The following is a 26,766-nucleotide window of genomic DNA, read 5'->3' as shown; positions in this document are numbered from 1 at the left end:
TCAAAGCAATAATTCTCAGAAACCAGCACCTCCCTGCATCACTAATACCAATCTAAGCTCAAAAGTAGCATTTCTGGTATGAGAATCCCCCATTCAGCCTCCTCTCTTTTGCTCTTTCTACATCATGGCAAAAGCACAGAGGCCATCCAACCTTCCCTTGCACTCCCCAGATTTGCTTTCTTGGAAGCCCTAAAGCTACAGCAAACTTTGCCCAAACCAAGAAGGGTTTGGTGGGGCTGGAACAGCCTTGTCTGCCCTGCTGCCATGACAGACCAAGGTCTTAGACCTTCCTATCTGAAATGTGGGTGACTTCACAGTAACCTGAGAGGATGCTTCATCCACTTGAATATGGGATTTAGGGAATGTGAGCAAGTATAGAGGGAAAGAAGAAAAAAGCCAACCCTGCTATAGCCATAATCCCCAAAAACCCTCCCAGTCAGAAAACCATTAATAGCTCCACAGCCTCAAATGCCAGAGGGTTTCAGAGTCACAGCAGAGGACTGGAGAACACTTAATAATATGTTAAATTTTCTAGTATTATCATGCACCTTCAACAAATAAGTGCCTTAGCCTGTAGCCAATGTACCTCTGTCCTTTTAGATCTTGTGAGACTGCAAGGTCTTTGGGGCAGAAATTTTATCTCTTTGGTGAAATATCCTGCACACTTTAACATATGATTTAAAAATAATGATATAGCCAAAGGACTTCAGTGTCTTCTTAGCTGCACACATTTAGAACTGCAAAGTTTTAACTGGCATTGTTCAAAGCAGAATTTAATCCACATTTCACAATAATTTCTGGAAAGTTTAAGGGTTATTGCAGAAAAGTATGGCTAGTTAACTATGAATCTAGTTGTCACATAGGAAAAAGGGACACTACAGACCTTCTGGCTGAGGAAGACAAGTGACACTGCAAAGGAGACCAACAAACTTGTAATAAAGGGGAGGGCAATGGGTGCAAGGTTAGGTCTCTAGCAGCCTCTGGTGGTTGTTCAAATAGAGATTTATTATTTTTTTGTTCATGGTTATGTAAAGTTGGGGGTTTTTTTTCCAATTTTGATTTCATGCAGTAATATGGACAACTTTTGTGTTGTGAAAAAAGTGTCCTTGCTTATAAACTCTTTGGTTATCTCTGAAAGTCTATTGTTTTGTTGGAACATTTAATAGAAGAGGCCACCTAAACACATTGGTTAAGCTAGCAGCATCCAGGTGAGAGGCAGTCATGGTAAGTGACTAATTACAAATGTTCATTCAAATGGTTTTGAACACAGTTTTTTGGGTTGATTATTATCAATGTAAGCTATATCAACACACTGCCTTGTAAATTAATAGCCCTGCCTTCTAATTTTATTGAATAATATTGTTTCATACTAGCAGTAAAACACGACAGGGCAGTAGATTCCTACAGGATTATTTATCAGCTTTATGTCTCATGTCACCCCTGGAAAATGCAGTAATTTTTGTCAGGCTGTATTTCTAAAACATTGCAGTTGTCATCCACTGCAAGTGCTGTAGTAAAGACTGCAAACTACTAAGAAAGGCAGCTCCCTGTTTTCACAGACTCATTTTAGCAGTCAGATTTTCCACATTTGGTCTATGCACACAGGAGTGAGTGTCTGGAACAGAACAACACCCCCTTAAGAGATTTTTTCCAAGGAAAAGACCCTAGAGAAGGTTACAACACTTTGGTGCATGTAAACTGATCCAAGTGTTTAGACACATAGTTGCTTGCACAAAACTCTGCCTGTGACTCCTGTGTACTGCCCCAAGACGTTCACAGTGCTGAACTGCTCATTTCAAGGGAAATTAGAAAGTGTTGACCACTAAAATCATGCCTTTGTATGTCTTGAGATGTCATCAAAATCCTGCCTTGAGTGGATGCATGCAGGGCTGGGTCAAGGCAATGTGGCAAGGGTGATGTCCTTTTCATCTCAGCCCTAAAACCTAACCCTAGCACGTGGTCTCATTCCTCCTCTGTCCTCTGAAAGAGGCATCTGTCACTCCTTACAAACTGAATTTGTTCTGCTCTACCCAGGTATAAAGAGTGGCTCATGTTTTGTTGGCCAAGTCAACCTAACCTCAAAGCTAGATATTTATAATCAATGTATTTCAATGAATCCTTCTGTCTAGAACTGTACATCAGATGATTAATAAAGTCTTTAAGGACTTCCTAATATCATCTTCTGATCTGTTTTTTCTTTGCCTCCAAAGATAGGGTATTTTTAAAAGTGGCCAAACATTTCAAACTGACCTTTTCTTTACATTCATGGGTCATTGAACAGTAAGCCCTTCAGACAATCCAAAAAATGCTTCTTTGTAAAGCAGTAAAGTTGTGTCACTTAGAAAACGTGCATTCCACATGCATAGAAGAAAGCCATGTATAATTTTAAATAGGAACCATAAATTCAAATTTACATGCTGATATTTGTTCTTAAAATTTCTGCTAACATAAATCAAAACAGGCCAAAAATATCATCAGAACAAGTCAGATTAGAACAAGATTAGAGCTCTGCAACATGGAGCTGGAGAGACTCAAATCTCCCTTTCTGTAAGGTGGCCCAAGAGGAATTACACTTTACAGAGCAGTCTGGCATTTATCAAATCTTTCACAAGATTGTAACAGCAGGTGCATAACCACAAAGAGACAGAAACAACCTTTAGCATCCCAGATTAGAAGAAAATGACCTGCCTGGTTTCAGGTTGGGAGTGTTTAGCCTGTGGATATGCCTGCAGCATCTCTGCAGTGGCATGTGGAAGGGAAAGCTTGGAATATTATCCTGTGGGTGACATATCAGTTATTAAAGGAACTTTCATTTTTGGAGGATGAGATTTCCAATGAGACTCTGTAAGGAGTTTTACCTACCCAAGGTCACCTTGTGCGCTGTGCAGTGCTGGAGAATTAAGGGCAGTGGTGTTTGCACAGGGGGAAGGACAGTGAAACTGTGGCAGAGATCTTTGGGAAGGACAAAGGTCAGAGTTAGCACCAGCTGTGTACCCGAAAGAAACCATTATTTTAAGAGCTACTGAAGGATATTATTCTTGCTCACTAATCTAGGTGATATAATGGGGATCTATGGGGATCTAGCAGTCACAACCTTACAAGAAAACCACTAATCCTGCACCTTACTCCCAGTCACACAACTTGTGTGCCATTGTTCTGCTTCCGAAAGTTGTTTTTATTGTTACCCAGAGCCTATGCAAAATCGTTTTCTGTTTATTTTTCTTCTTTAAAGAAGGAAAGGTAGACACCACTGACTTCTCAGTCCTATTAATGGCATGTCTGATGGAGGATATGAAACCATTGTTCAAAATATGTATCTGCAAACGAGCATTTTGTTTTGAAACAGATTGATTTTAAGTGTGGCCTGAGAAAAGAGCCTTAGCAATTATATATTATGGAGCACAATAGCGGAAACAACTAAATTACATTTTCTTGACAGGAAAAATTTTCATCAAAAGCATGTTTACCCACTCAAAACAAGCTAGAAGTGTGAAAACCACTTGCAGGCAGCTGTGGGTGTTGTAAAGATCTGCGCACAAAGGACCTGCTCTCGTTGCAGCGTTGTCCTGCCAGCCATAAAATCACTGTTCATGGGAGCAGCCCCCCCAGAAGACTGCCACAAAAGGCCTTGCTGTGAAAGCAAACATGAGAGGGCTTGTCTGCCCTGCCATCTGTTACTGAGACCTCCTGTGACTGCTGAATCATTCCCTTCCCTTGGATATTTAAGGTTCTTAGCTGGCTTCTTCAGAAAGGAGGGCTGGCTCGTCTCTCTCTCTTGGCTCGGGGTGTGAGTGGGGATTACAAACTGGCATTCTCTGTCACACTGAAGAGAGATACAAGCAGGCAAACGTGTCAAGCCTTGGTTGCTGGGAGTTTGGGACGGAGAAAGAAGAGACAGAATTTAATGTGGATCTTAGTCTTGAAGAAGAGGGGGAACAGGAGCAAGAGTTGAAAGGCTCCAGCCTGCTGTTCTGCAGGCAGAGAGAGGAAAATCTAAGCAGCAGCTGATTGAGACAGCTGAGTAAAGAAGCTACAGGGTAAAAATAGCAGCAGGCTGTCAATTAATCTGCCAGTGTTGGGCATGAGCGAGGAAGCAGCAGGAGGCTTTTGGAGAAGCCGGGTCAGGAATGCTGTGTGGGGAAGGGGAGGCAGCTCTGCACATGAGGAGCAGGCTGGGGGCTGGGATACTACACTCAGATACAGCTCTGGAGAGACTACCCGAGTCTCACTTTATCACAACTTCAAACTGAATATTTGTGTGAATGGGACCCTTTTATCACTGAGATAGCCACAGGTATTTTATGCACTTCCTTAGAGGGGACATTTGCGGATTTCTGAAGTGCCCTGACGAGCACAGCCTATCCCAAGAACAGGGATGTCACCACCACTGCCCCACCACAGCCACTGAAACACATCACTTCTAAATGAGGTGTGCAGCACAGGAGGTGCCAAACCCCTGGAGTACTGTCAGTGCCATAGGGCTGGGTGTCATGGGTTTTTCTGTAAATGCTTTTGCTCATTGAGTAATGACTGCAGTGCACAGGCATACCTGATGGATGGCCTGCTCAGCATGCTGATGGGCCAAGGATGGAGCTCTGTCTGTGTTTTGTTTGTTCTTTCATGAATGCCAATGCTAGTGAAGGGTTTTGCAGAGAGAGTCTCAAGCTGTTTATTTACGCAGTAAGAATAACATAAATATTTTGAAGTGTGGCTCAAACCAGCCTTCAGCAGAGACAGTAGACAGGCTCAGCAGAAAAAGCTTGGTATGAGCAACTAGGGTGTCATCTGTGATTGACTCCAATTGCAGCTGCTGTGAACTGGGGTGTTTGAACCCGTGATCTTAATTGTGCTGCACACATTCTTGGATAAAAAGTGCTATAAAAATGCCAGGAGCAGCTATTCTGTATTTTTAATAGCATTTTATCTATATCTTTTCACTTTCACTGTTCCTGAACTGCCTGAGGTGAAAAAGTCAGCCTGTGCCTATTCAGAGAAAAAGGTGCAGCTGTGGTTGTTGTTAAGCTCAAGTTTGTAATTTCAGAGCAGGATGCAGGGATGGAGTGGGCAGGTCACTTGCTAAGCCTGCAGCTCTGCACAGGCACTGCCTTTGAGGCTCAGCACTCTCTAATACTGTGCAGCAGCTTGGCTCACATTGGCTCTGCACCAGCTTCCCTAAAGCCCCAGCCCACCCCATCCCTGCGGGAGCAGAGCCAGCCTGGCACCAACACTGGCACCTGGGTTGGTAGGGAATGAGGGCACCCACCCACAGCACAACATCCACAGATGAGAGCTGGGCACGGCAATCCTCTGTTCTGCAGCAGGCAGAAACGGCTCAGAAAAGAGGCAGGGTGGGTCTGACAGTGTGAATTTGGGCACACCCCAGGAAAGCAACTGTCCCAGTGCTGCCAGACACCCTGCACTAGTGCTGAGGACTGGGCTCAGGAGGAAAGCAGCAGCATCCCCCAGAATCACAGCTCAGCCTGCAGGTAGGGCATGTTCAGCTCCACGAGCACAGCTCTGCTCCTGCCTTGGGACAGCTCTCCTGGTACCACCAGCTCTGACAGCAGCTCTGCTCTGCCCATGACTTCTGTCAGCCAGGAGGGGGGGACAGGCTTAGCAGGGGTCTCCTCCATCCATGCAAACCCATCTATCCTCCTAAATAACCCACCTAAATGGGTTAATTTCTGCTGTTTAAAAGGCAGAAGCAAAAGCAGGCTGTGCTGGGCTGTGAAGATGAGCAGCTTTTTAGAGATGTCTGTAATAACAAAATCCATCTCACCCAAAACAGCTGAGGCACTGTGGCCAAGCAAGAGCCTAGCAAGGCAATGGTCTCCACCCTTCAGACACCTTGCAGCACAGAGCAGGGGAGCACATCTCTCTAGTCCAGAGATCAAAGCAGTTTTCCCTTTTCCCTGTGATTCTGTTCCATGGCTATTTAGGAGCTGGGTCAAGAGGCCATCCTCTGCATGCACATGCCTTTGCTCTCCAGGGATCCAGCCCACAGGTGTGGAGAGCTTGCCTTAGGTTGGCTGTCAGAGTGAGCTACCAAAACCTCTCCCTTCCTGGCTGTGCTCAGCTGCCTTTGCAGGAGAGCTCATCTACTGCTGGGGTGCTTTCTGTGCTTGGTGGAGAACAGCCTGCAGCAGAGAGCAGTCAGTGGCCAAGTTACCCCAAAACATCAACCTCTGATACCCAAAATCCTTGCAGCACTGCAGGGAGTGCTCGCCACATTTCTGTATTCTGGCTGCCCCATGGGCTGTGTACAACACCTAGAGAGATTAAAGTGTTCAGCATTTCAGTAATTAAGCATAAATAACAATTTTATTCTCTGTCTGGTTGCAATATTCTCAAAAAAGAGTTCTGTCTCTTACTTGTCCTTCTGGAAGACCTGTAAGGTGAAACTTGAGGTATTTCTATTTCTTTTTAATTAGGAGAAGTACCAAATGCAGAGAATAGATGCCCTGCTCAGGGCTTAGAGATGACTCCCTGTGGCTTCCCTGGGAAGGGAAAGGTCCCAGACACCCAATTATCTGGATGACACACATGCCCTGTTAGAAACCTCTCATCACCAATGTATTAGGATCAGCTGCCCCCATGAACACTTAACTACACCACTGCCTGTTCCTTCAAGGGCACATGTGGAGTGGCTGCTCAGCTATTAAAATTGGTGTGGCCACCATGGCTTCATATCTAGGAGTTTTGGGTGCATTCAGAGCACATCTTTGTCTTGAACTTTGAAAGCTACAGTGTCCATGATGCTTGTTCCACCTTGAATAAAGACTCATGCAAAGATGTGCCAGAAAGATGAGGGTCTCAGCTGGTGTTAAATTACCAGTGCAGAGTGCCCCATCTGCCACTGAAATACAGCTGCATGGTGCAAAGTGACAAGCACTTGGTGGCTGCTTCCTCTCACAAATGTCCACAGGATTTCAAGCACCAAAAAAAACCCCCAAAAAACCTGTCCTGTCCATATGGCTATAATTCATTGGCCATTAATCTCCCAGTGTTTACATGTTGATTCCTCCAGAGCCTAATCTTAGCCTGTAGCTGTCAAGCCACTGCTTGGAGAAAAAACAGGACTGATCCTGCACTCCCAAGGACTCTCAGTCTGCAGGCAATAAACAAGTGTGAGGCCACAAGTCCGACATGTTGTTAAGTCATAGGAACTGTGGCATTTTTACCAGCTTTCCACACGTCTGCCTTGACACCCAAAGGGATCGTCACAGCAATTCTTCCTCTGCTTCACTTGTAGGTACCACTTAACAGGGACTGAAGAGGAAGAGCTTCCAGCTCTACCCCATTTATCTCCTTCACAATCAGGCAGTTAACTGAAACACAGGGGCTTGCAGCTTTTTTTTCTGATAAGGAGAAATTGATGATGAAAAGGGCATCTGTGACATGAAATCCAATTTTCCTGAAGACAACAGGAGAGAAGATATCAGGTATTCACTCCCTGTTTCAGCAGGACTCCCACCCTCAAGGACTCATTCCACATTGCCCAGCCAACCAAACCCCCAGATCAGCATTTGCCATGTCATGCTTTTTACTTCCTGAGTTATGTCAAGGAAGGCTTAGATTAGATATATGGGAACACTTCTTCAGCAAAAGGGTATTCAAGTATTCCAACAGGCTGCACCTGGACAGTTGATTTACCATGCCTAGAGGTATTTCAAAGACATGTGGACTTGGCAGTGTTGGGTTAATGATTCCAACCTAAATCATTCTGTAATTCTCCATGGTTTATGGGCTCTTCTCAGCCAGGTGTGCCTTTAGTGTGAAACCCCTTTGCACAGAGTAATGGTGACAATGCATAAAAGAAAGGTTTTTTACAGTTACTTCATAAATTAAGGATACTGTTTCTTCCTGTCCCCTGAACTTGTTTTAACAGTCATTCATTTTAACTCATTTTTCCCATTTGCAGTCAGCTGTTGGCCAGTCATTTGAGCTCAGCAGTTTCAGCCCTGCTTGTACATGAGCAAATTACTCCACAGCAGCCTGTATTGCCTCACTGGGGCTTTGTAGGAGGGAACCACAAATGCACAACCCTTTTCTGCCTCCTTGTTCCCAGAACTCTTCCACATTTTTCCTCAACCTCTTCAGAAGCCTAGTTTGGGTTTGCTTTCTTAATTTAAAATTTCAGTTCTTGCAAAATGGAAATTGTTCAGGGATTGTGAGGGGGAAAGTGTGTAGACACCTGTTAAGTCTCCCAACTCAGACCTGTCTTTTTTTTTCTATATTAAGTTTGGAAGCTGAAAAAATTGTATTTTAGATGCTGGGAAGCATATCGAGTTTGCCAGAAGAGCTGATCAGAATGGCCCTACATGTGACCCAGTGCTTTTCCCAGCAACAAAAATCAGGTGTAGCTCAAGCCCCTTCTTAAAACACAATAGGCTGTGTCACCAAAGGTGTTTTACCAACAAGCAAAATGTAATTATCACTTTTCCAAAGCTGAAATGCTTCTTTGGCATCATTTGACCTTCTAATGAGAATAAATATGTTAGTAAATGTTGCATTCTTTGGAGATAACAGTCAAAATATTAAGCACTTGGTGAGAGCAAATTTTAGCACTTGCAAAGGGGGTGTCTCTACTCTTAGTGTCAGTAGTTCTCTACCTGCTATTCAGGACAATTTATTTTATAATTAAAATTATATGAGGATATGGCGTTATTTTTTCTTGGATGACACTGAAAAGTGAATCACTCATCAAATCCTACAGAAATCTGGGTACTGGATTCTGACAAATTCCAGAGTGGTTTTATTTCTTTTCTAGTGTGAAACCATACCTGTGATCTGCACACCTCCCCCAAGCAGAACTACTCCAAGATAACTCCAGGCATGCTGACCTCTCTGGCACCCACAGCTGATGATCATCTCCACTGGGAACATTAATTAGTTGCTGGAGTAATTAACTGGAAGCCACATAATCAATGCCAGATGTTTTGGAGTTGTTTCATTTTGGATTGCAATTGCTACTGGGTTTCCAAATTTATAATCCTGAATGTTTTCCCAGGGAAGGCCAAACTCTCCATGATCCAGAGCCCTCCATCTGCAGCTCCTTGAATTCTCCCAGCCCAAAGCTGGGGCTGCATCACCTCACCAGCCCCACACCACCACTGCTGGTTGGACTTGGGTGAGATTGGAAACTATTGGTTAACTTTCTATTTCCTTGTGCATCTTCCTCAAAGAGATGTTTCTGCCTTGGGAAGAAGCAAAGCAATATGTCAGAGTTGATGTATTTACATGCTAATGTTTAGATCCATGTGACATTTATAAAGGAGAACAGTGAGGGATGGAAGGAGGTATTTGTGTCAGTGCTGTTGTGGCTTTCTGGGGAGAAAGCTCTGAGGCTTCTTCAGGTTCTACTGAACATTACAGAGTGGAGATTTCTCTTTTTTCACTTATTTAAATGATTATCATTATCTGCTCATGAGTTTGGCACCAGGTTTGTGGGATTTTTTAATGTTACCTTCAGACTTTATTAAAAATGGTAAATTTTCACTGGTCTTGAACTACTTTTCATAGACATAGTTATGTAGTGTGCCAAGATATGGCCTATTAAATTTATCCTGATATGGGATTTAATTACATTGTGTACTTACTGCAAATTAACCAAAAGTAGCAGAATTTTGTTGGGGAACTGATTTCTTCTCAACACTCTGACTGTCTATAGTCCATCAAAGACATTAATAGAAGTTTATCAGATACAGGTGTGTTTGATTTAATGGGGAGGGGAGCATTTGTTCTTTTAATTGCATCTCTTCAACATTGTGAATGCAGTGTGGTTTCTTTTGAGCCAGCAGCTGGTGGTCACACTGTTAATGTTCTCTCCTTCTTGGGAGCCATTGGTTCCTGCACCCTCATCCTTCCTGGCTCTCCTCACCACCAAACTTTCTCAATCTCTTTTTATGGAACTGCCATGGCACTGCACTGCAGTTAAAGAATATTCTGTCTCCTCGACTTTACAGCCAGAATTACAACATTCCTCTCAAGGCACTGTTCTTTGGTGATGCAGTTTTTATTTTGTTTCTATCAGTTCTATTTGAAGTGTTTGATATTTATTTCTTTTTATTATTGTACAATTTCTTTGTCCCATTTTCCTTGATGGACTGCTGGAATCTGCACTGTTTCTTTCCTTAGTTTTACCATAATTTTTCATACTTCTTACATTGTGACAGAGATACTCGTCATAGAGTTGACAGTCCTGACAGATGTCTGTGACTGGCTTAAGTGTTCCTCAACACCTGCTGAATTTTTTCCTCCTGTTTCTAGTTTAAATAATCCCCCATAACCTCGTCTGCTTTCTGTGCCAGTTGACTTGTCCTCATTTCCTTAAGGTGGAATATTCCTCATATACAAATTTCCTCTCTTCCCAAATAATTCTAGTGAGGCCCTTACACTCATGCTTCTTCTTCTTCTTCATGCTGTTTTTAATTCAGACACCAATAATCTACCTATTTGATTCATTTCTTTATCCTCCCTGTTAATAATCAAGTAATTTATTTTCTTTTACATTTTGAAAAGTGATAGGAACTGCACCCAACCATCATTCTCAATGCACTAGATGATGGGTAAAATCTTCCAAGAGCAACATCACAATTCACTATCAGCTATCATGAGCAAGCTAAGTAAGCTAAATGCAAATTTCCTCTTTGTAATTCATTCCTTTTAATACAAACCTGGGGAAAGGTGCAGATATTATTTGCAGTCTACTCTGAAAGTTAAGATAAGGATTATATCAGACCATGAACTGATTATATTTAAAGCCATGGGACCCCCAGAGGCAATATCCCCCAGCTTATTTACAGCAGCACAGCTCTGGCCTCAGCACTGCAGCTGATCTTGGCAGCTGAAGCCTCCAGCACAAGGGGACAGCGAAGGGGAGGGAACTCCAGGCAGCTCCAGGGCAGCTTTGTGTCCTCCATGGTCTGAGGGAGGAGCAGGGGGGGTCCCAAATCCAGCCACCTCCCATCATGGAACTCGGGCACTTTGACTTCTGTGACCTGCAAATGACCAAACAGCTCTTAGAGGTGCTGAACCCCTAATTAATGACACTTTTTAATGAGCTAATCCAATGTTTCTGCAGCTTTGTGTTTCAGTACTGTGACATGTCATCTAGCAATTAATTCCTCATATGGCAGTGATCACAGCCACTGTGCCTAGATACTGTTCTCTAAAGGAAAGGAGGTTTCCTTAGGAAATATTTCTATACAATAAGATTTCTTTGCTACAAGGATTTAATTTTGCAGCTGTGAGCTTGCTTGTCTGTCTCTCTTTCACACTATCTCCTCTGTGTAATTTAGATTCAGGTTCAATAGGAAGTGCTTCAAAATGACTAACTTGTAGCTGAGCACAAGAAAGCTCACACCTAGGAGGGTACCCTTGTTTTTTGTTTGGAGTTGCCTTTTTTTTGCCCTTTTATTATTGCTTGTTTACTTATTTTTTAAATAGCAAATATTGGAAATATTTGTCCTTTAAAAAATAAGTAGAGAAATAAGGCAATGATAAAAGGAATGAAAGTAGCAATTAACGCTAGCCTTGTGGCTGCAGGGCTCATAAAAACATTTTAAAGTCAAAAGTTTTACATTTGAATGCAACAGTTCATGCCAGGAGCAAGGCTGCTGAGTCAGTGCTGTTCACATATTTACCATGTATTTAACCCAATGCTCACATGTGTGCTCTGAACTCAGAAGCACACACCTGACTGCCTGCACATTCAGCTTGACTTTCCAAGTGCACTTACACAAATACACGTTTATTTTACATTTCAAGGAATAAAAATAATCACTATTTTATTCTTACTTTATATGTATATTTGTTAACTCTGTAATATACCACACACTTCAGAGAGCTATTCCCAAATGGAGTTAGTGTGCTGGAAGTACAATTTGTTAACATAGTGGATTTGGATTTGTTTTCTCCATTGATGTTAAACAGTCAAAAACGTTTCAGCGTGCGGACAGGAGTCCCCAGGACACCAAATGCTGTATCCCAGGTATCAGTCAGGATATTTATGGGGGAATTGATCAATTGTCCAGCTCTGGAGTTCTCAGGAGACACAGCCCTGCTGGTGTGAGTCTGGAGAAGGGCCACAGAAACAATCAGAGGAATGAAACATTTCTCAGGTACAGAAAGGCTGAGGAGCTGAGGTTGTTCCACATGGAAAAGGCTCCAGGGAGACCTCATTGAACCTTCCAGTACTTAAAGGGCACTTACATGAAAGATGGGGACAGACTTTTTAATAGGGCCTGCTGCAGTAGCACAAAGGGTAATGGTTTTGAACTAAAAGAGACTTAGACTAGATAAAGGGAAGAAATCTTTCACAAAGAGGGTGGTGAAACTCCAGAACAGGCTGTGCAGAGAGGTGGCAGATGACTGTATCTGGAAACATTCAAGGTCAGGTTAAATGGGGCTGTGAGCAAAGTGATTTAGTTGAAGATGTCCCTGTTCATCAAAGGGGATTGGATGACCTTTAAATGTCCCTTCCAACCCAAACTGTTCTATGATTCTGTGATACTTAAACCTAAACAATATTAGAAAAATGCATTCTAAACTCATCAAAAAATGTGGAAGTTTCACACCTTACCCTGAAGAAGTCTGTTTGTTTATTAATAGATCATCAGGAATCTTTCTTTTCATAAGCTAGTTTCTTAAAAATTAAAACCTGTCTCCTGAGATATTTCTTTTAGAGAAGCTTGTGGGTGGAGGAAATTGTTTCTTATGCATTTTCTCTTTTTTTTGTTTTGTTTGGTTTAGTTTTTGTTGATTTTTTTTAATGACAATTGCAGGTTTCATTGATTTGCAATGTATATTTTGCCCTTCAGTGTTATATATCTGAAAACACTGAGGATTAAAGGAGATATGAAGTCATTATATAGCTATCTTTCCCACCTCATACTGACAATATCAGGCCAATGGTGTGGGCTACAGGAAAGGCACCCTGGATACTTTTTCCAATGAATGAGAAAACTGGGCCTTGAATTCTCACACAGATTGGTAAATTGGATCTCATCTGATGAATATCAACACACTCCATTTAATTAGTGGAAGGATTTTACTTTGTTGCTTTACCCTTTCTTGATACATCTGAGTCTATTCTGTCACTTAAGACTTGTGCCAGACTGCTCTGTTGGCATCTGCTGTGTACTACTGTGGTGGGATGAGCAGTGAGTTGCCAAGTTTTCCACTGATAGGTTTATTTAATTTTTTACCAGGAGAAGCTGGGTGCATTGCAGAAAGGAAGTTAATCATGAAATAATGAGAGAAATAAAAGGTCAAAGACTGTCCTTGCCCCAAGTCTTTAGTTCCCTAGCCACCAAGCAGTGATTTTTAGACACATTTCTGTGCAATGACCTTGGCATCAATTCCTGCCATGACTTCACCACACACGCTGGCATCATGCCATGTTCTCAAAATGTAAAATATCCTTCTGCAGGAAATCTGACACTACCAATATTACAATAATTGCAGTAAAGTAAACTGTAGAAAAATATGTTTCATGACAGTGGAAGCAGAAAAGCTGGTAGATGAATTGGATTCCTTTTCAGATGAATCTTCTATGGATCAGTAGGTTTATTCAGAGTTACTTAAAAAGCAGTTAACATTCCATTAGCAACAAACTGTGATCTGTGTCAGCAGTAAAGCACTGTTCAGTCATTTATTTTAGAATGAGCAGTCACTGCAGGGAGAAATAAAATTATGAAATGCTTCACAAGCAAATAAATAGTAAGGCAAAGCCAGGGATTTTCTCTCTTATTCTAAATATTAAGCCTTCCTCCTAGGAATGTCTATTAATATACAGCAATTCTTTCCCCAATGTTTGCTATGTGCAGGGTGAATCAGAACTTTCTGTATCTTCTGCTAGTTTGGGTTTGTGATCAAAGAGGGAAAAAGTGCATGCTCAGATTTGGCTGCTGCCATGGTATTTCACCAAAGAGCATTGTTGGTTCAGCATTTTGTCCTCTGCTAACCTGGCTTCAGTCCCAAAGAGCTGCATGGAAAGAATCCCTTTCCTTGCAGCAGGAATGGATAGGGCACTGTGCCCCCATGGGCTCTTCACCTGATCATCATTACCTCCTGTGCTCAAAGCAGCTTTTATCTCCCCATCCTCCTGACTCACACAAAACCTGCACTGGCACAGAAGTTAATGTTTGGCTCCTATTATTTTTGATGGGCAGTTTTGATACTTCCAAACCTTTTTATATCTTGTGGGAGAGATCAGGCATAAAGCAGCCTTCGAGTGTCATTGATACCACGGTGAGCCAGACATGAGTAGAACAAGCATTACTGAAATGTGTGCAAAACCCTCTCCAAGCTGAGCTGCTAATGGCAGCCATCCTAAAGACATCTCCACGTTACCCTGGTGTCATTTTCCTCTGTGCAATGTGCCAAATATCAAACAATTAGAAGGCTGATTGCTCTGAACTGCTTTGAAGCCATTGCTCTGAGTGTACAATCCTGCAGCCCCCCAGGGCAGATTGTCCCCACTACTGGACGTGTCACATAAAACCAGGAGCCCAACAGCTGCAAAAGCTCCACTGTATTTTAACAAATTTAAAAGTAGATCTCATTCACAAAGTAACAAGTTCTGTGCTACACAAGAACGTTGCCTCGGAAGGTTTTAGTCCTTGTTTTAATTACTCTGATAGATGGATCATTATAGTGAGGCATAGAGAGAGAAGGGAGGAAGAAATATAAATAATCACATGGTGACTACAGAGGTTAGACACTCAGCATTTCTGCCAAGCCACCAACAAGAGATGCACAGCTGACTTGTGTATGGCATGTAAGACTATGATTAAAACTTTTGGCCATAAATGCCATATTGACTTTGAAAAACTTCTTGTGTTTTATGAATTAGCTATTTCTATAAAACAAAACATATAAATGGGGTCAGTAGAAGTAATTTTCAATCACTAATTTTCAACTGAGAAATTAGGAGGTATTACTTACAGTAATAACCAGTACCTCCTCATTTCCCTGAGATTCTGCTGTACCTGCACAGATTAATGTGAAGAGAAAAAACTCCTTTTTTTCATCATTTTGAGAAGACAAGGATCCTGATGGGTATTCTAATGTAGAGAAACAAAGTTTTGGGGTATTTTCCTACAGGTTTCTGATAGTGGCAGTTCTGATGTGGCATGATGCCAGAGAAATCATTGTGAGGGCATCTTCAAAAGCCACAACTTGGGGCTGTGTTCATTCTCTCCTATTGCCTTTTAAGATTATGATCATGAATAGAAATTTAGAATTAATGCAAAGCTAAATGATTTAGGCTGCTTTTTCCCAGACCTGAGCTCTGACTGTAACAATTGTGTTCAGCTCTATCTACAAGAGCTGAATTCCTCTGCAGATTACATTTTTAGGGTGCAGAAGGATGGTGAGCTTGCCAAGCTCTTCTGAGCTCACATTTAATGGTGGGTCCAAAAGCTTTGAAGTGAAATCTGTAAGTAAAAAAACCCCTAGTATTTTGTAATCTTTTCCCATGTGAGACCTTTCCTTCCAGAAGCTGAAACACTAATATTTTCAAAATGGCTCAGTTATTCTATTAAAAAGGAGGAAGCAAGTAATGAATGGAAGTTATCATTCTGGAAATCATCCAGTGCTGCTGCTTAGAAACTGTTTTTAAGAGTTATACTTGGAATTAGTCCTTGCATTACAAATAATACAGTCAACTCAGCAATGGAAGTGCAAATTATCAAGCTAAAAATGAATATATTTTAAACAGTTTATATAGTCACTGTAATCCATAAATGCATGCAGATATTATGTAAGACTGTGTATGTTACAACCACACAGCTAAAATGGTCTTTCTTTAAATCATCTTTGCAAGTGTATTCTACATCAGAAGAAATATTATTAGTTCTGTTTAAACTGTAAGAAATTAGAAAAATACATTTTTAAGATTAGGTCCAAATTTAATTGACAATGGCATATCTTGCATAGCTCAGAAGTGACCTTGTACACATTGAATAAAACTCCATAATTTTGTCCTGCAAGAACAGATTATGCATTCATCCCTTTTAAAATAGATAATATAAATGGTTCCTTTGAAAATACCCCTCTGGTACTATTTTATTGCACATTTTCCCATGGATGTTTAAAATGTTTAGATGTATGACAGAATTTGAAATCTAATACATAAAGCAGCAAGTGCAAGCAAGTAAATCAGGCATAACATTTCTGGAATGAGCACCATGAAATTTTTAAGTGATTCACCTCTACGCCACCTGCTAATCCATTTCTGGGAGAATTAGAAAATTTTGTGCATCTTGCAAAAAAGTACCATTTTAAATAGGAAAGCATAACTTTAAAGGAGTGAAACAAGTATAAAAAGGCTTTTACAAAAAGATGTTGTAAATGAAATATTTCCTGAACACCAATCATTAGTTGTGAAACCGTTGCTGGTCCATAAATTCTGATTTCTTACAGTCAGATAAACATTTACTTCATTTATATATGGAGATAGAGCCTCCCTATGAAACCCAGCTGCATTTGTGGTCTCAGCAGCATTTAAGATAAATATTACAACAGCTTCTTTCTCAAAGTCTTCTAGAGATATCAGTATGGACAGTATCTTTCCAGAGTTGTACACTGAATTTATAAAGCTGATTTTATTCTCACTTCAGATTATCTGGTTTCTGACCAAAATGGGGCACCCTGCATTTAGAAGAGGTATTAAAGAGCACCATTGCTGTTTTATGTGCAACCAACATTTTCTGTAATAGCTTCTCTAAAAATGTGTGGCATAAACAAAATCCTCAAGCACATTGCGGTAAAAGGGTTTTATTGGTGCTCATTTGCACTGACCTACATAGGTTGTTCTCAGGCTCCCCATTCCTGAGCAGTGATGCTCATTCTGTATAGGAGCCAAGAAGGCACTTAGGCTGTGCCAAGCCATCTTTTTGTTAAAGTACATTTTGCCATCAAAATAAAGGCGCAAATACGATTTATGTTCTGTTAGTAAAATCAGGAAAAATGATCTCAATGAAGAAAGGAGTCAGGAGTTACCCATCCAATGATCTTCCAAAGGATGTCTGCATAGATCTAATTTTCCACATTGTATCAGGAGCAGGGAAAGCCTGAATTCCCATCTAAAGAATAGAAATAAAAACACACTAGGATAGCACCTCTGATTCATTTATTCTAGGAAAAAAAGGAAAATCTGTCTTCATTCCTCACTGAATTCTCACTGCTTTCTACATGTTAATACTCTAAAGCACTCTATAAAATATACCTGACATAAAATTACTGCAGCAGGACATTTTATTTCACTTCTGTGCTATGTATAATTAACAAAGATTTGAAATGTTATGGGATGAACAAAAAAGAATGTGATTTTATACGCAACAAAGATGTCCTAATGAATGAAATTTGCCAAAGCAAGAAAAGGTAAGGATTTTCTTGTGGAGGAGAACAGGGATTGTTTTTTCTTGCTGGTTTTGCATGGGTGTAACATGCTGAACATCACACAGAATGTTCATTGAACATTCCTATTACAGTCTTATGAAACCAACATACTTTAGAAAGCAAAGCATTAGTTTGACTTACCCAATCTTCAGATATCATTTTTTTAAACCTAAAGCTTTTTCTCTGAACTTGCTGACATCTGCATGACATAAATAAATTGTTAGGCATTCAAAATCCCTTACAGAAAATCAGGAATATTACTAGGGCTTCAGTGCTCTGAATCTTCCATATAGAACATACAATCCATGCATACTATATCTATTTAAAAAAAATTTAACAAACCATATGTTCCTTTTATCTGCAGAATTTATTTGTTCTCTCACTAAAAATTATCAAATTATAACTTTTTCTGTCTATTCCTAAGGACCAAAGGTGCTCCTTTGATCGGTGAGGATGCTCCAGTGGTTATAAGTTTCAGATTTTCACGTACAAAGTTGCGCTGTCGGACTGTGAATGATCCTCTGTAGCTGCTGCTGCAAACCACTTTTGCTGCCACTGTAGGTGGTGCAGTCTGTGGAGGAAGTCCATTGATTATATATGTCCACTGCATTGACTGTGTCTGAAAATAATGAACAGAAAAAAAATAATCAATGATCAAATACCTTGTAAATTCATCAGTGATTTAAGATGCAACACTGATTTCAAAAGATATTTTTATTTTTCCATGAAATGCAATGGAATAACACAGAATGAGAGTTGCACTCCTGGAACAGAGCACTGAAATCACATTCAGCTTTATTCAGGACCAGGCATAACAAAGATGAGAAATTTACCTTCCCTGGCTGATCTAAAATTCCTTTTTTATTTAAAAATCCCAGAAGTCTGTATGTTTATCAAAGAGCTTTGTATGTTTTTCAAAGGTGACTGTTCCATACTATAACATAAATGCCTCAAGTTTGTACAGCAGGATTCACTTGCAGCTCTGCTATCTGTAACGATGGTAATATCAAATGGTGGGATTTTCACATTAAAACAATGAACAAAACTAAGACAAAAGGATTCAGAGTATGCACAAGAGAATTGAAGCTTCATGTTGGAATCTCTGGTTCAAGGCATATTTATGTGGATTGAAAATGACACTCATCATTTGCTCTCTGTTTAAAACTGGTCTCTAGGAATGAAACATCTGTTTCCATGTCATGTCTTGTAATGTTTGAATACTTGATTCTTCCTGAGTATATGGTCCTTATGCTTACTACACATCCCATCTATCCATGCTTAAGGACTTTTATTTCTATGAACATTAGGGTATACTGCTGTCTACCTCCCATGCTTCATTTCTGTCCTGAAACAGAATTATGGTTGTTAAAAACTTGTGTAATTTTTGCAGATCTTCCAATACTTTTTTTTTTCATAACACATCACTTTAATTTTTGAAAGCAGATCTTTATTCTAAGTTTCTAGCATTTTTCTGTCATTACATCTGGAAAAAGGTATATTCCTGGGTTTTAGTTTTCTATTCTACTTTTATTAAAAAAATACCCTAAAACTACAAACCAACAACAGAAATATTACAAACCCAAAATATATTACAAAATCTCAAATGATTTGTCACTATGCCCAGCTTTGTACTGTGCAAAAGGACAAAGCACTCCACGCCCACTTTAGGCATAGACTGTCATCAATTCCCTCACACCTAGTGACTGAAAATCCTGTGTTTTACTTTTGGGGCTTTCTTTTTCTCCTTCTGAGATAAAACCAATAGAGGAAGACTAAGTAAAAATATGGTATGTATAAGTCTATTAAATACATTCATACAAGTGAAATTTGGCTTTTATACAGAACACAGAACATAGATTCTACATATACTGTGTTCTACAAGAATACAGTCCACAGAACATAGCAGATTCTCTGACTTTGCAGTCTCAGAGCAGGGAATGAGTGGTATTTCCAAATCCCCAAGGTCTGCCTTTCCCCAGGACACAGCAGTGCAATCACACAGCTGGGCTGGCTGTGGTTCCAGAGCAGGTTCTTGGTGCTCTCCTGTGGTGCTGAACTACAGGGGCACAGCTCATAGGGTCACCTTTCTCTGCTGCTTCCAGTTTTATCATTACAGGAGGAGATGTACTTCATGGAATTCATCACCTATTTAAAACTTAATCCTAAGAACAATCCATTGTAGATAGAAACATTATACCTAACAATGTCATTCTTCATCTAAGGAAACAAAGAGTCAGAAAGGCTGAAATGCTCTCAAATTGCTCTGGAAACCAGGGCTGCAATCAACCCTCAAAGCTCAGGAGTCTTTCCCTCAGTCCAGCTTCCCACATGGTTGGATTTGGGACCAATTTTTTCACTCCATTGTGAGCCCTCTCTTCCTGCTCTTCAGCTGGGCATGTCAGCACCCCAGCAGATCTGGCCTGTAGAGAGGTGCCACAATACCCTCAGAAACTGTGACCGATTTTCACACACCATGAATGCTATTAACCATCTCCAAAGAACAGTGTGTATATTTGCCTTGTTATTCATTGCATTTTGTCACTTAATTATGGTCTTGGTAAAGCACTACAAAAACCACAGAGATGAGCAAGGAACCTTCTCCACCTCCAGCCTTCTTTCTGTGGAGGCATCCCATATTTAGAGCAACATACAAAAGAAGGAAAAAAATCATGATAACATGTTTCTTGACTTTACTAAGTTTTGTTACATCAGTTTTATACTTGCTACTGAAAAAGTTTGAATCTATTATGTTTGTTATTTTTCATATGCTTCTTCCTACCATTCTAATTGCTACCCTGTTTAGTGATAATTTATATTTAAGGAGTATCATTGCAAGCAGTTTTGAATTTATAATACAGATATTCAACAAAAAGAAGTTTCAGAACATTAAGCCATAAACTCTGGCTCAGGCTTTGTTCTCTGCTGAGCACTTATAGAGCATTTACATTATTTTACAGATATACTGCATATACTTACAGCTCCTAAATGCCATCATCATATGAATCTCTAATTGTAGTTTTACCCAGCATTTTGGCTAACGAATTATACTTTTCTGCACCAATGTTGATATAATAACTGAGGGGTTTTGGCTGTGTATTTTTAAAGAAACCTCTATTTGAAAATAGGCAGTACTGATTTTACATGGTGTCTGCTGAATAACTTGCCTTATTCCAGTAAGATTAATAAAGGAGAATTCAGTAGGTATTTCACCATGCATGCTTAGTTTTTTAAACATTTTATTACTATCCTACTAAAAGCAAAATTTAAATTTAAATTGAATATATTCTGTGTAAAACAGGCAGATTAACTCATCTTCATTCTCAACCTTATGTAACAGTGTGAAATGAACTAGTACCTTTACTGTTTGCAAAGGTAACAGCCAGCAAAAGCAGGTGTGACATGAACCAGCATCAGTATCTTATGCCCAAAGATAAAGCTGTCATTTAAGAGAAGTAAGTGCCTCTCCAAAATTAGCTCATTCTTTTATTAACTTTAGTACAAAATTAAATAGTTTATCTTTCTTTAATAAAGCAGATTAACAATTTAGTTTAAAGGTAATTTAACTTCAGTGTCATATTCACTGCGTCAAAGTCTCATGGATTATTTCAAGGTCAGAGAAAAGATCTTAAAGGCATTTCAGCCAATTATTTAAACCTAGTAGCAAGTTACTAAAAAATTTTTTTTTCTTCATTAAATCCATACATATTGTGACTTGCATGTCTATAGAATTAGTAATAGTGTGATTTAAACAAAAATGGTGGGCTATTCCATCTCTCAAGTTCACTTATCATCAGCATCAAACAATAGGTATATTCTTCTGGGTAGTAACAACCATATGATAATTTCCTGTTTGCCACAGAAATGTCCTGGATTGTGTGTCCTGTGGAAAAAAAAAGGGTTATGGCTTGACTTGTTAAAAAAATCTGCCTATTCTGTTGCTGTGTCAGGTGTTCTGTAGTAAGAAACATTGCAACTCCACCCTAATATCTCATCTTGAGTCATGGTAGTTCATCTATTGTAAATCATGTGCCTTCATCCAAGACTACTGGAAACAATCATCAAGAAAAAATTGTGCATTTATGTACACATTAAATGAAAAAAAAAATACTGTTGTGTAAGGTAAGCTCAGCATTTTCTGCTAAAGGGAAACGAGTGTCACACACATGGAAAAGTTACTGTAATTGTCAGCATAACTTGGGGTTCTTTGTTTAGCATTAGCACCACCCAGAAATCATTAATTTTCAAGGCAACCTAGATGTAAGTAATTTTCAGTAAATCTTAGGCAACCACAAATGCCTATTTTACTACAATACTTAATTACCAAGGGCACAATATCAGTTGCTCAAGCTGTAAATAATTTTTTTGGGGATGAGTCTGTAAAGCTTAACTTCAGTAATTATTCTAACCAATATGAAAACTGCAGCAATAACAACTCTTATCATCTTCAAAATTCATGCAAGTGCCTCAAAGCTGCTGCTTTGGATTTCCAGGCTAGACACATCACAGCAAAGGAAACCACAGATCATTACAGTTTCAGACTTTCCTGAAATGGTGGAGAGGAAGAAGAGGAACTTTCAAAGGCCATTCACATATGACCATAGAATTATTGTAGAATATTTGATTTACAAGCAGTATTTACTTGCCTCAAAAGCAGGCCAAAATTTCCCACATCAGAGGAACACTTCTTCCTATTTTTAAGGCAATGCAGTTTATTGTATCAAATTTGGAATAATTCCAATACCAGCTCTGGTAGTAACAAAGTCTAAAGATGAAGGTATCAAGTCTGCTGCAATCTGTACTATGACTACAACAGAATCACAAAGGAGAATCTCTGTTAAGATGATATATCTGATGTAAACATAGGTAGTTAAGAATCCAGGCTCCCTGTGATGCATATCTAGGCCTATTTCACACACAATTTAAGAAGAAAGACCAGATCATATTCTGAATGTCCTTGACAATCTGAGGATCTCTTGTTGAAATGAATGACTTTCTTTTTTCAAAACCTCAGTATTCCTGAATCAAAATGTGAAGAGAATAACAATTTGGCTCACCTGACTGGAGTAATGGCCATCAACTGAGCTAAATCACTCTGAAAAATGTTTTTAACAATTATAAATGAGACACAAACTGCCACTTCTTATTACATAATGTAAGTTATTCAAGTAAGTCATTCAATCGTCTTGATGGCTGACTGAGTAATGTTCATGAAGCAAATTATGCAGCCAATACTGGTAACAGTCACCAAATAATTTATATAAAAGTCTATGTGTTTGGTATGCAACCCATTTTTACTGATGCCTCATGATTCATAGGATCACTGTGCAAAACCCAGATGATCCAGGGGTGTTCACAGTAGGCTGGAAGTGCTACTGAAGTACGTGGTAAATAATTGCCAAAGCAATCTGTTAGGAAAGTGGATTGGGAGCAAGGATCAGGAATTTCAACGAATATTGTATTCCAGTTAGCTTCTGTTAACCCAGAAAAGTCAAAATACAATTCACAAGACTTCCTAAAAAGTTAAAACCACAGGAAATTACAGGTAGTGCATCAAATATTTCCTGGCTGTTAATTTTTACTGCAAGGTTTTGTTATACAAAAAAAACAAACCAAAACAAAACAAACCAATTACCGTCAGTGTATACAGAATGAAATTAAAGCAAACCTTTATGTGAACTGTGTAAGGGAAGAGCAAAGGCAAGAAAGCTCCTGCATCAAGACAATGATGGCTTGATAAGTGAAGGAAAAAAGGGGGGAAAAAAGCCAAAGCAATAAGAACCACCTCCCACAAGCAGAAAAATGCCCATCCAGGCTCTGACCAATTTCTAATGAAGAAGATAGATAAGAAAACTTTTCTTAGCTTAAAGAATACTTCCAGATATAATTAAAATTTACTTAATTGGTTTCTGCACTTCAAATATTAGGTGTTTCACAACATTGCTTCGACATTATATAATCAAAATCCTCCAGGACTGACAGTGTTCTCAATACCCTTTTACAGCAATGGTTCCCACATTATTATCACCTTTTTCCATTATCAGAACTATAAATCTCAATAAGCAAAGTAACCTTCCCTCATGCTTGTGAATCAAAAATGTTGAGTACTGATTCTGCACTCTGTTTCTAATCCTACAACTCAAGCCAGCACCAACATGTATCTCATTTAATGGGAAACTATTTCAATTATTCTAGTAAGTTAGTTACATTTTTCCTTGCTCATTCTTTTCGAGAGATAAAATTTAAAATAACATTGAACTATGGTAATTAAGAAATCCACCAGGAACAAGGCAGTTTCAGCAAGCTGCTGAATATGTAGCAGTACTGTTTGCTGTTAAGATATGCAAGTTTGCATAGACAAGTTTAGAGAAGCCACACCTGGGTACTGTGGCTGACACACTGCATCATTTATTTGCAGAAGAGCATGACAAATGGTTTTGATATGCTATCTTCCATAGGCTAAGTTAGTGATTATTCAGTAATAAAGGTGCACAAGCCCGACTTCTGGAGGGCTTGATAATGTTACCTGCAATCTGGTTCACTCTGACACCTATTTTATCATTTAAGACTTATTGTGTGTGCCTTCTGCTTTAGAATATCTCAGAAGTCTCACACATGAATTACAAAGCAATTGCTCTGGTATCCAGCTGAATTGAGCACAGTGAAAGGAAATTAATTCCCTTTGCCAAAGGATTCCCAGCCTCCTGGCTGCTCCACCTTGTGCCTGGCTGGGATTCCTGCCCCAGCTGCACCTTGACATTCCTCAGTTCTGTTGGTTTTCTGTTCAGCCTGACTGGCACACCACAGCTCTGGGATGTCACTGGGGCTCAGGAAGTCCCTTCTGTCCTCACAGCATTTTACAGCTCATCTAAGTAGTGTGCTCTCTTCACTTATTTATCACTAGGGATAATTTTTTTTTTCGTTCAGAACCGCACTGTTTATGAAGGCAATTCTAAATTTAGAAGTTTGATTATGGAAAAACAGCTATTTAAAAATGCTTTTCAGGCACAGTTTCACTGTTTCTTACCTATGGCTCAATTAAGTTGTGATGTCCTTATTCAAAGCTACAAGCTTTTTCAAAGAAATGAGCATGATTATTTTCCTTACTGCCTTTTTGTAATAGTTCATTCTTTGATCTACATAAAATTTTAAAGTAATTTTCTATGTCACTTCTGCAAAATTAAGATTCCTAGCAGCCATTTAAGTAATTATCTAACTTCAATTGTTTTGAGATGTAGTTGACTGAGAACAGAAGTTTTAATGATGGTTAAAGAGCTTTAACTACTTCAGCAAAGTGATTAAGGTTTCCTGCCATTAATAAAATCTACTGTAAGTATTCATGAATATTAAGGCTCAAAGAATTCATACCATATCCCATGAAGTACTTGATTTGTGTGCAGAAATCTAAACTAGTCAACATGATTTCAGTTATACATATATATATGCATTCAGTTAGTAAAATGTACACACTAAGTTCTGGTAGAGACAGACTGTTACATATATGTTAATGCTAATTAGTTTCTCAGCATTGGGCTCTCAGCAGGATAATAAAAAAATTGTATATACAATATTTGGGTTTGAAATTTAAAAACAAATGAGAAAAAGATGGCTGTAGGATCTTCCTCCATAATCCCAACCTCCCATTTTCCTTTACAACACAATTGTAATGATGAACATAAACAAAAGAACTTACACTGCTATCTCTGCTATTTTACAGCTTATCACTGTTCATTTAAACACACAAAAATTACAAATCTAATACTCACTGTTCAAAGAATTTAATAATAAAAATATGTTAGTGTTAGCAGTTTACCCTTGGAAATGCAAAAGACATTTTAAAGCAAGAGCACTGTAATCCTTTATTACAGCAGCAGCAGAAGAGAGGCACTGCAAAAGAAAAGAAGCTTCTTCAACATTTCTAAAAATAGCCCAAAGCCTCAGCCAATATATTGGCTAGAGAGGATACATGCAAGAAAGGCTCTTCAGTGTTAGGTCAAACACTAATTGCATTTCACCACCTCCACTGTTATTCCCCAAATAAGAATGATTTAATACAGCTTTTATTTAATGTATCTTACCAAGTCTGTCTCCCTCAGTTTACTAATGGAAATGATTTCAACAAACACAAAAGGCAGAAATGAGTACCAGGTATTCTCAACATCTCATCAAATCTTACATCAGGTCAGTGCTGAGAGCACAGCAGCTGAATCACACACAGCCACAGATGCTCTGCCTTCCACCAGAACCGCAGGAATTAAAGCTTGTGTGGAGCACAAAGGGGGAAGTCTGGAGTACAGAAAAGGGCTACCAAAAAGAGCAAAGAGAACACAAGCCTCATCAAAACATTACTGAAACCATTTAATTCTGCAACTTGAGTGAGGATGTTAGAAACAGCTCTAACAGACTGTGATGGAGTTACATCTATCCAGAATGCACTTGTGAGAATCAAGAATCCTTGATGCATTTTTAAATATCCAGGAATAGATACAACAAGATGTGATCTGAGATACATATATATATATAGATATAGATATAGATATATATGTAATATGTATGAATGACTGACTTACTGCAGCCACACACAGTACTAAAGGTGGAGATGTGAAGAGCTGTCTGCCTAGATCATAACCACAGACTGAGGTGTGAGTGCATGTAGCTTAAAAATCCAATTAGACACAGGCTATCTATACTGATAAATTCCTAAAAGGAAATTCTGAATTACTGCCTGAGCTCTTCAAGAGCTAATAATAGCCTTTGATCATTGTGTTTGTCCCATTCCAGACAGATTTATGGTAAAAATATCCTTGTTAATGATGAAAGCTAAGCCAAGGACAAGCACAGGTACTGCATTTGTATGTGCCATGCCTAAAAACAGCAGTCCAGTTCCAAAACTTAAAGTTTCTGAGCTTGGTAGCTGTGTCATACACTGCTTTATAAACAAAAAATAGCGCAGAATATATTCAGTAAGCTATCTTATTTTTCAAACAGAAGAGTGATAAGCATCATTGCTGTTTATGTAAAGAGATTGTATTAACCAGACATCTAATACAGTAAAAGAAAACAAGTAGGAGGTGTTGAAGGACCTTGTTTTTTCCAGGATTTGAATTTCTTATTCACTGTTATACAAGTTGTAACTTTCAGAGATAAAACACTATAGTGATTTGCCATGCATCTTTTTATCAACTTTGTTCTGACCATCTTATTTCTGAAATCAATATTGCTGTTTCTCTTCTAATATAGTAGTCTGAAAACACTACCAGCATGCAGTGAATAGAGTGAAAGTATGAACCATGATTTATAGAGAATGTGGGGTTTTGCCCCTGCTGTGTGTTTTCAACAGATTCCTTCTAAAGAATAACTTAA

General features: G+C 39.3%; 1 protein-coding gene across 1 annotated transcript in view; it reads right to left on the bottom strand.

Annotated features, from left to right (window-relative positions):
* Nucleotides 1-17,803: 17,803 nt before the first annotated feature.
* The window catches only part of CFAP47 (cilia and flagella associated protein 47), a gene marked incomplete at both ends in the record, with an annotated part of 261,624 nt that continues 252,661 nt past the window's right edge, over nt 17,804-26,766 (bottom strand). Inside the window, one exon of the mRNA XM_084200984.1 lies at nt 17,804-18,025. Within this exon, the coding sequence (XP_084057110.1) occupies nt 17,804-18,025 (222 nt within the window). The remainder of the gene's footprint in view (nt 18,026-26,766) is intronic.

This window comes from Fringilla coelebs, assembly GCF_963513975.1.
Source record: "Fringilla coelebs genome assembly, chromosome: 2".
NCBI classification, from domain to species: Eukaryota; Metazoa; Chordata; class Aves; order Passeriformes; family Fringillidae; genus Fringilla; species Fringilla coelebs.
The sequence above is the reverse complement of the archived record's forward strand: the minus strand, read 5'-3'. Positions and strand labels throughout refer to the sequence as shown.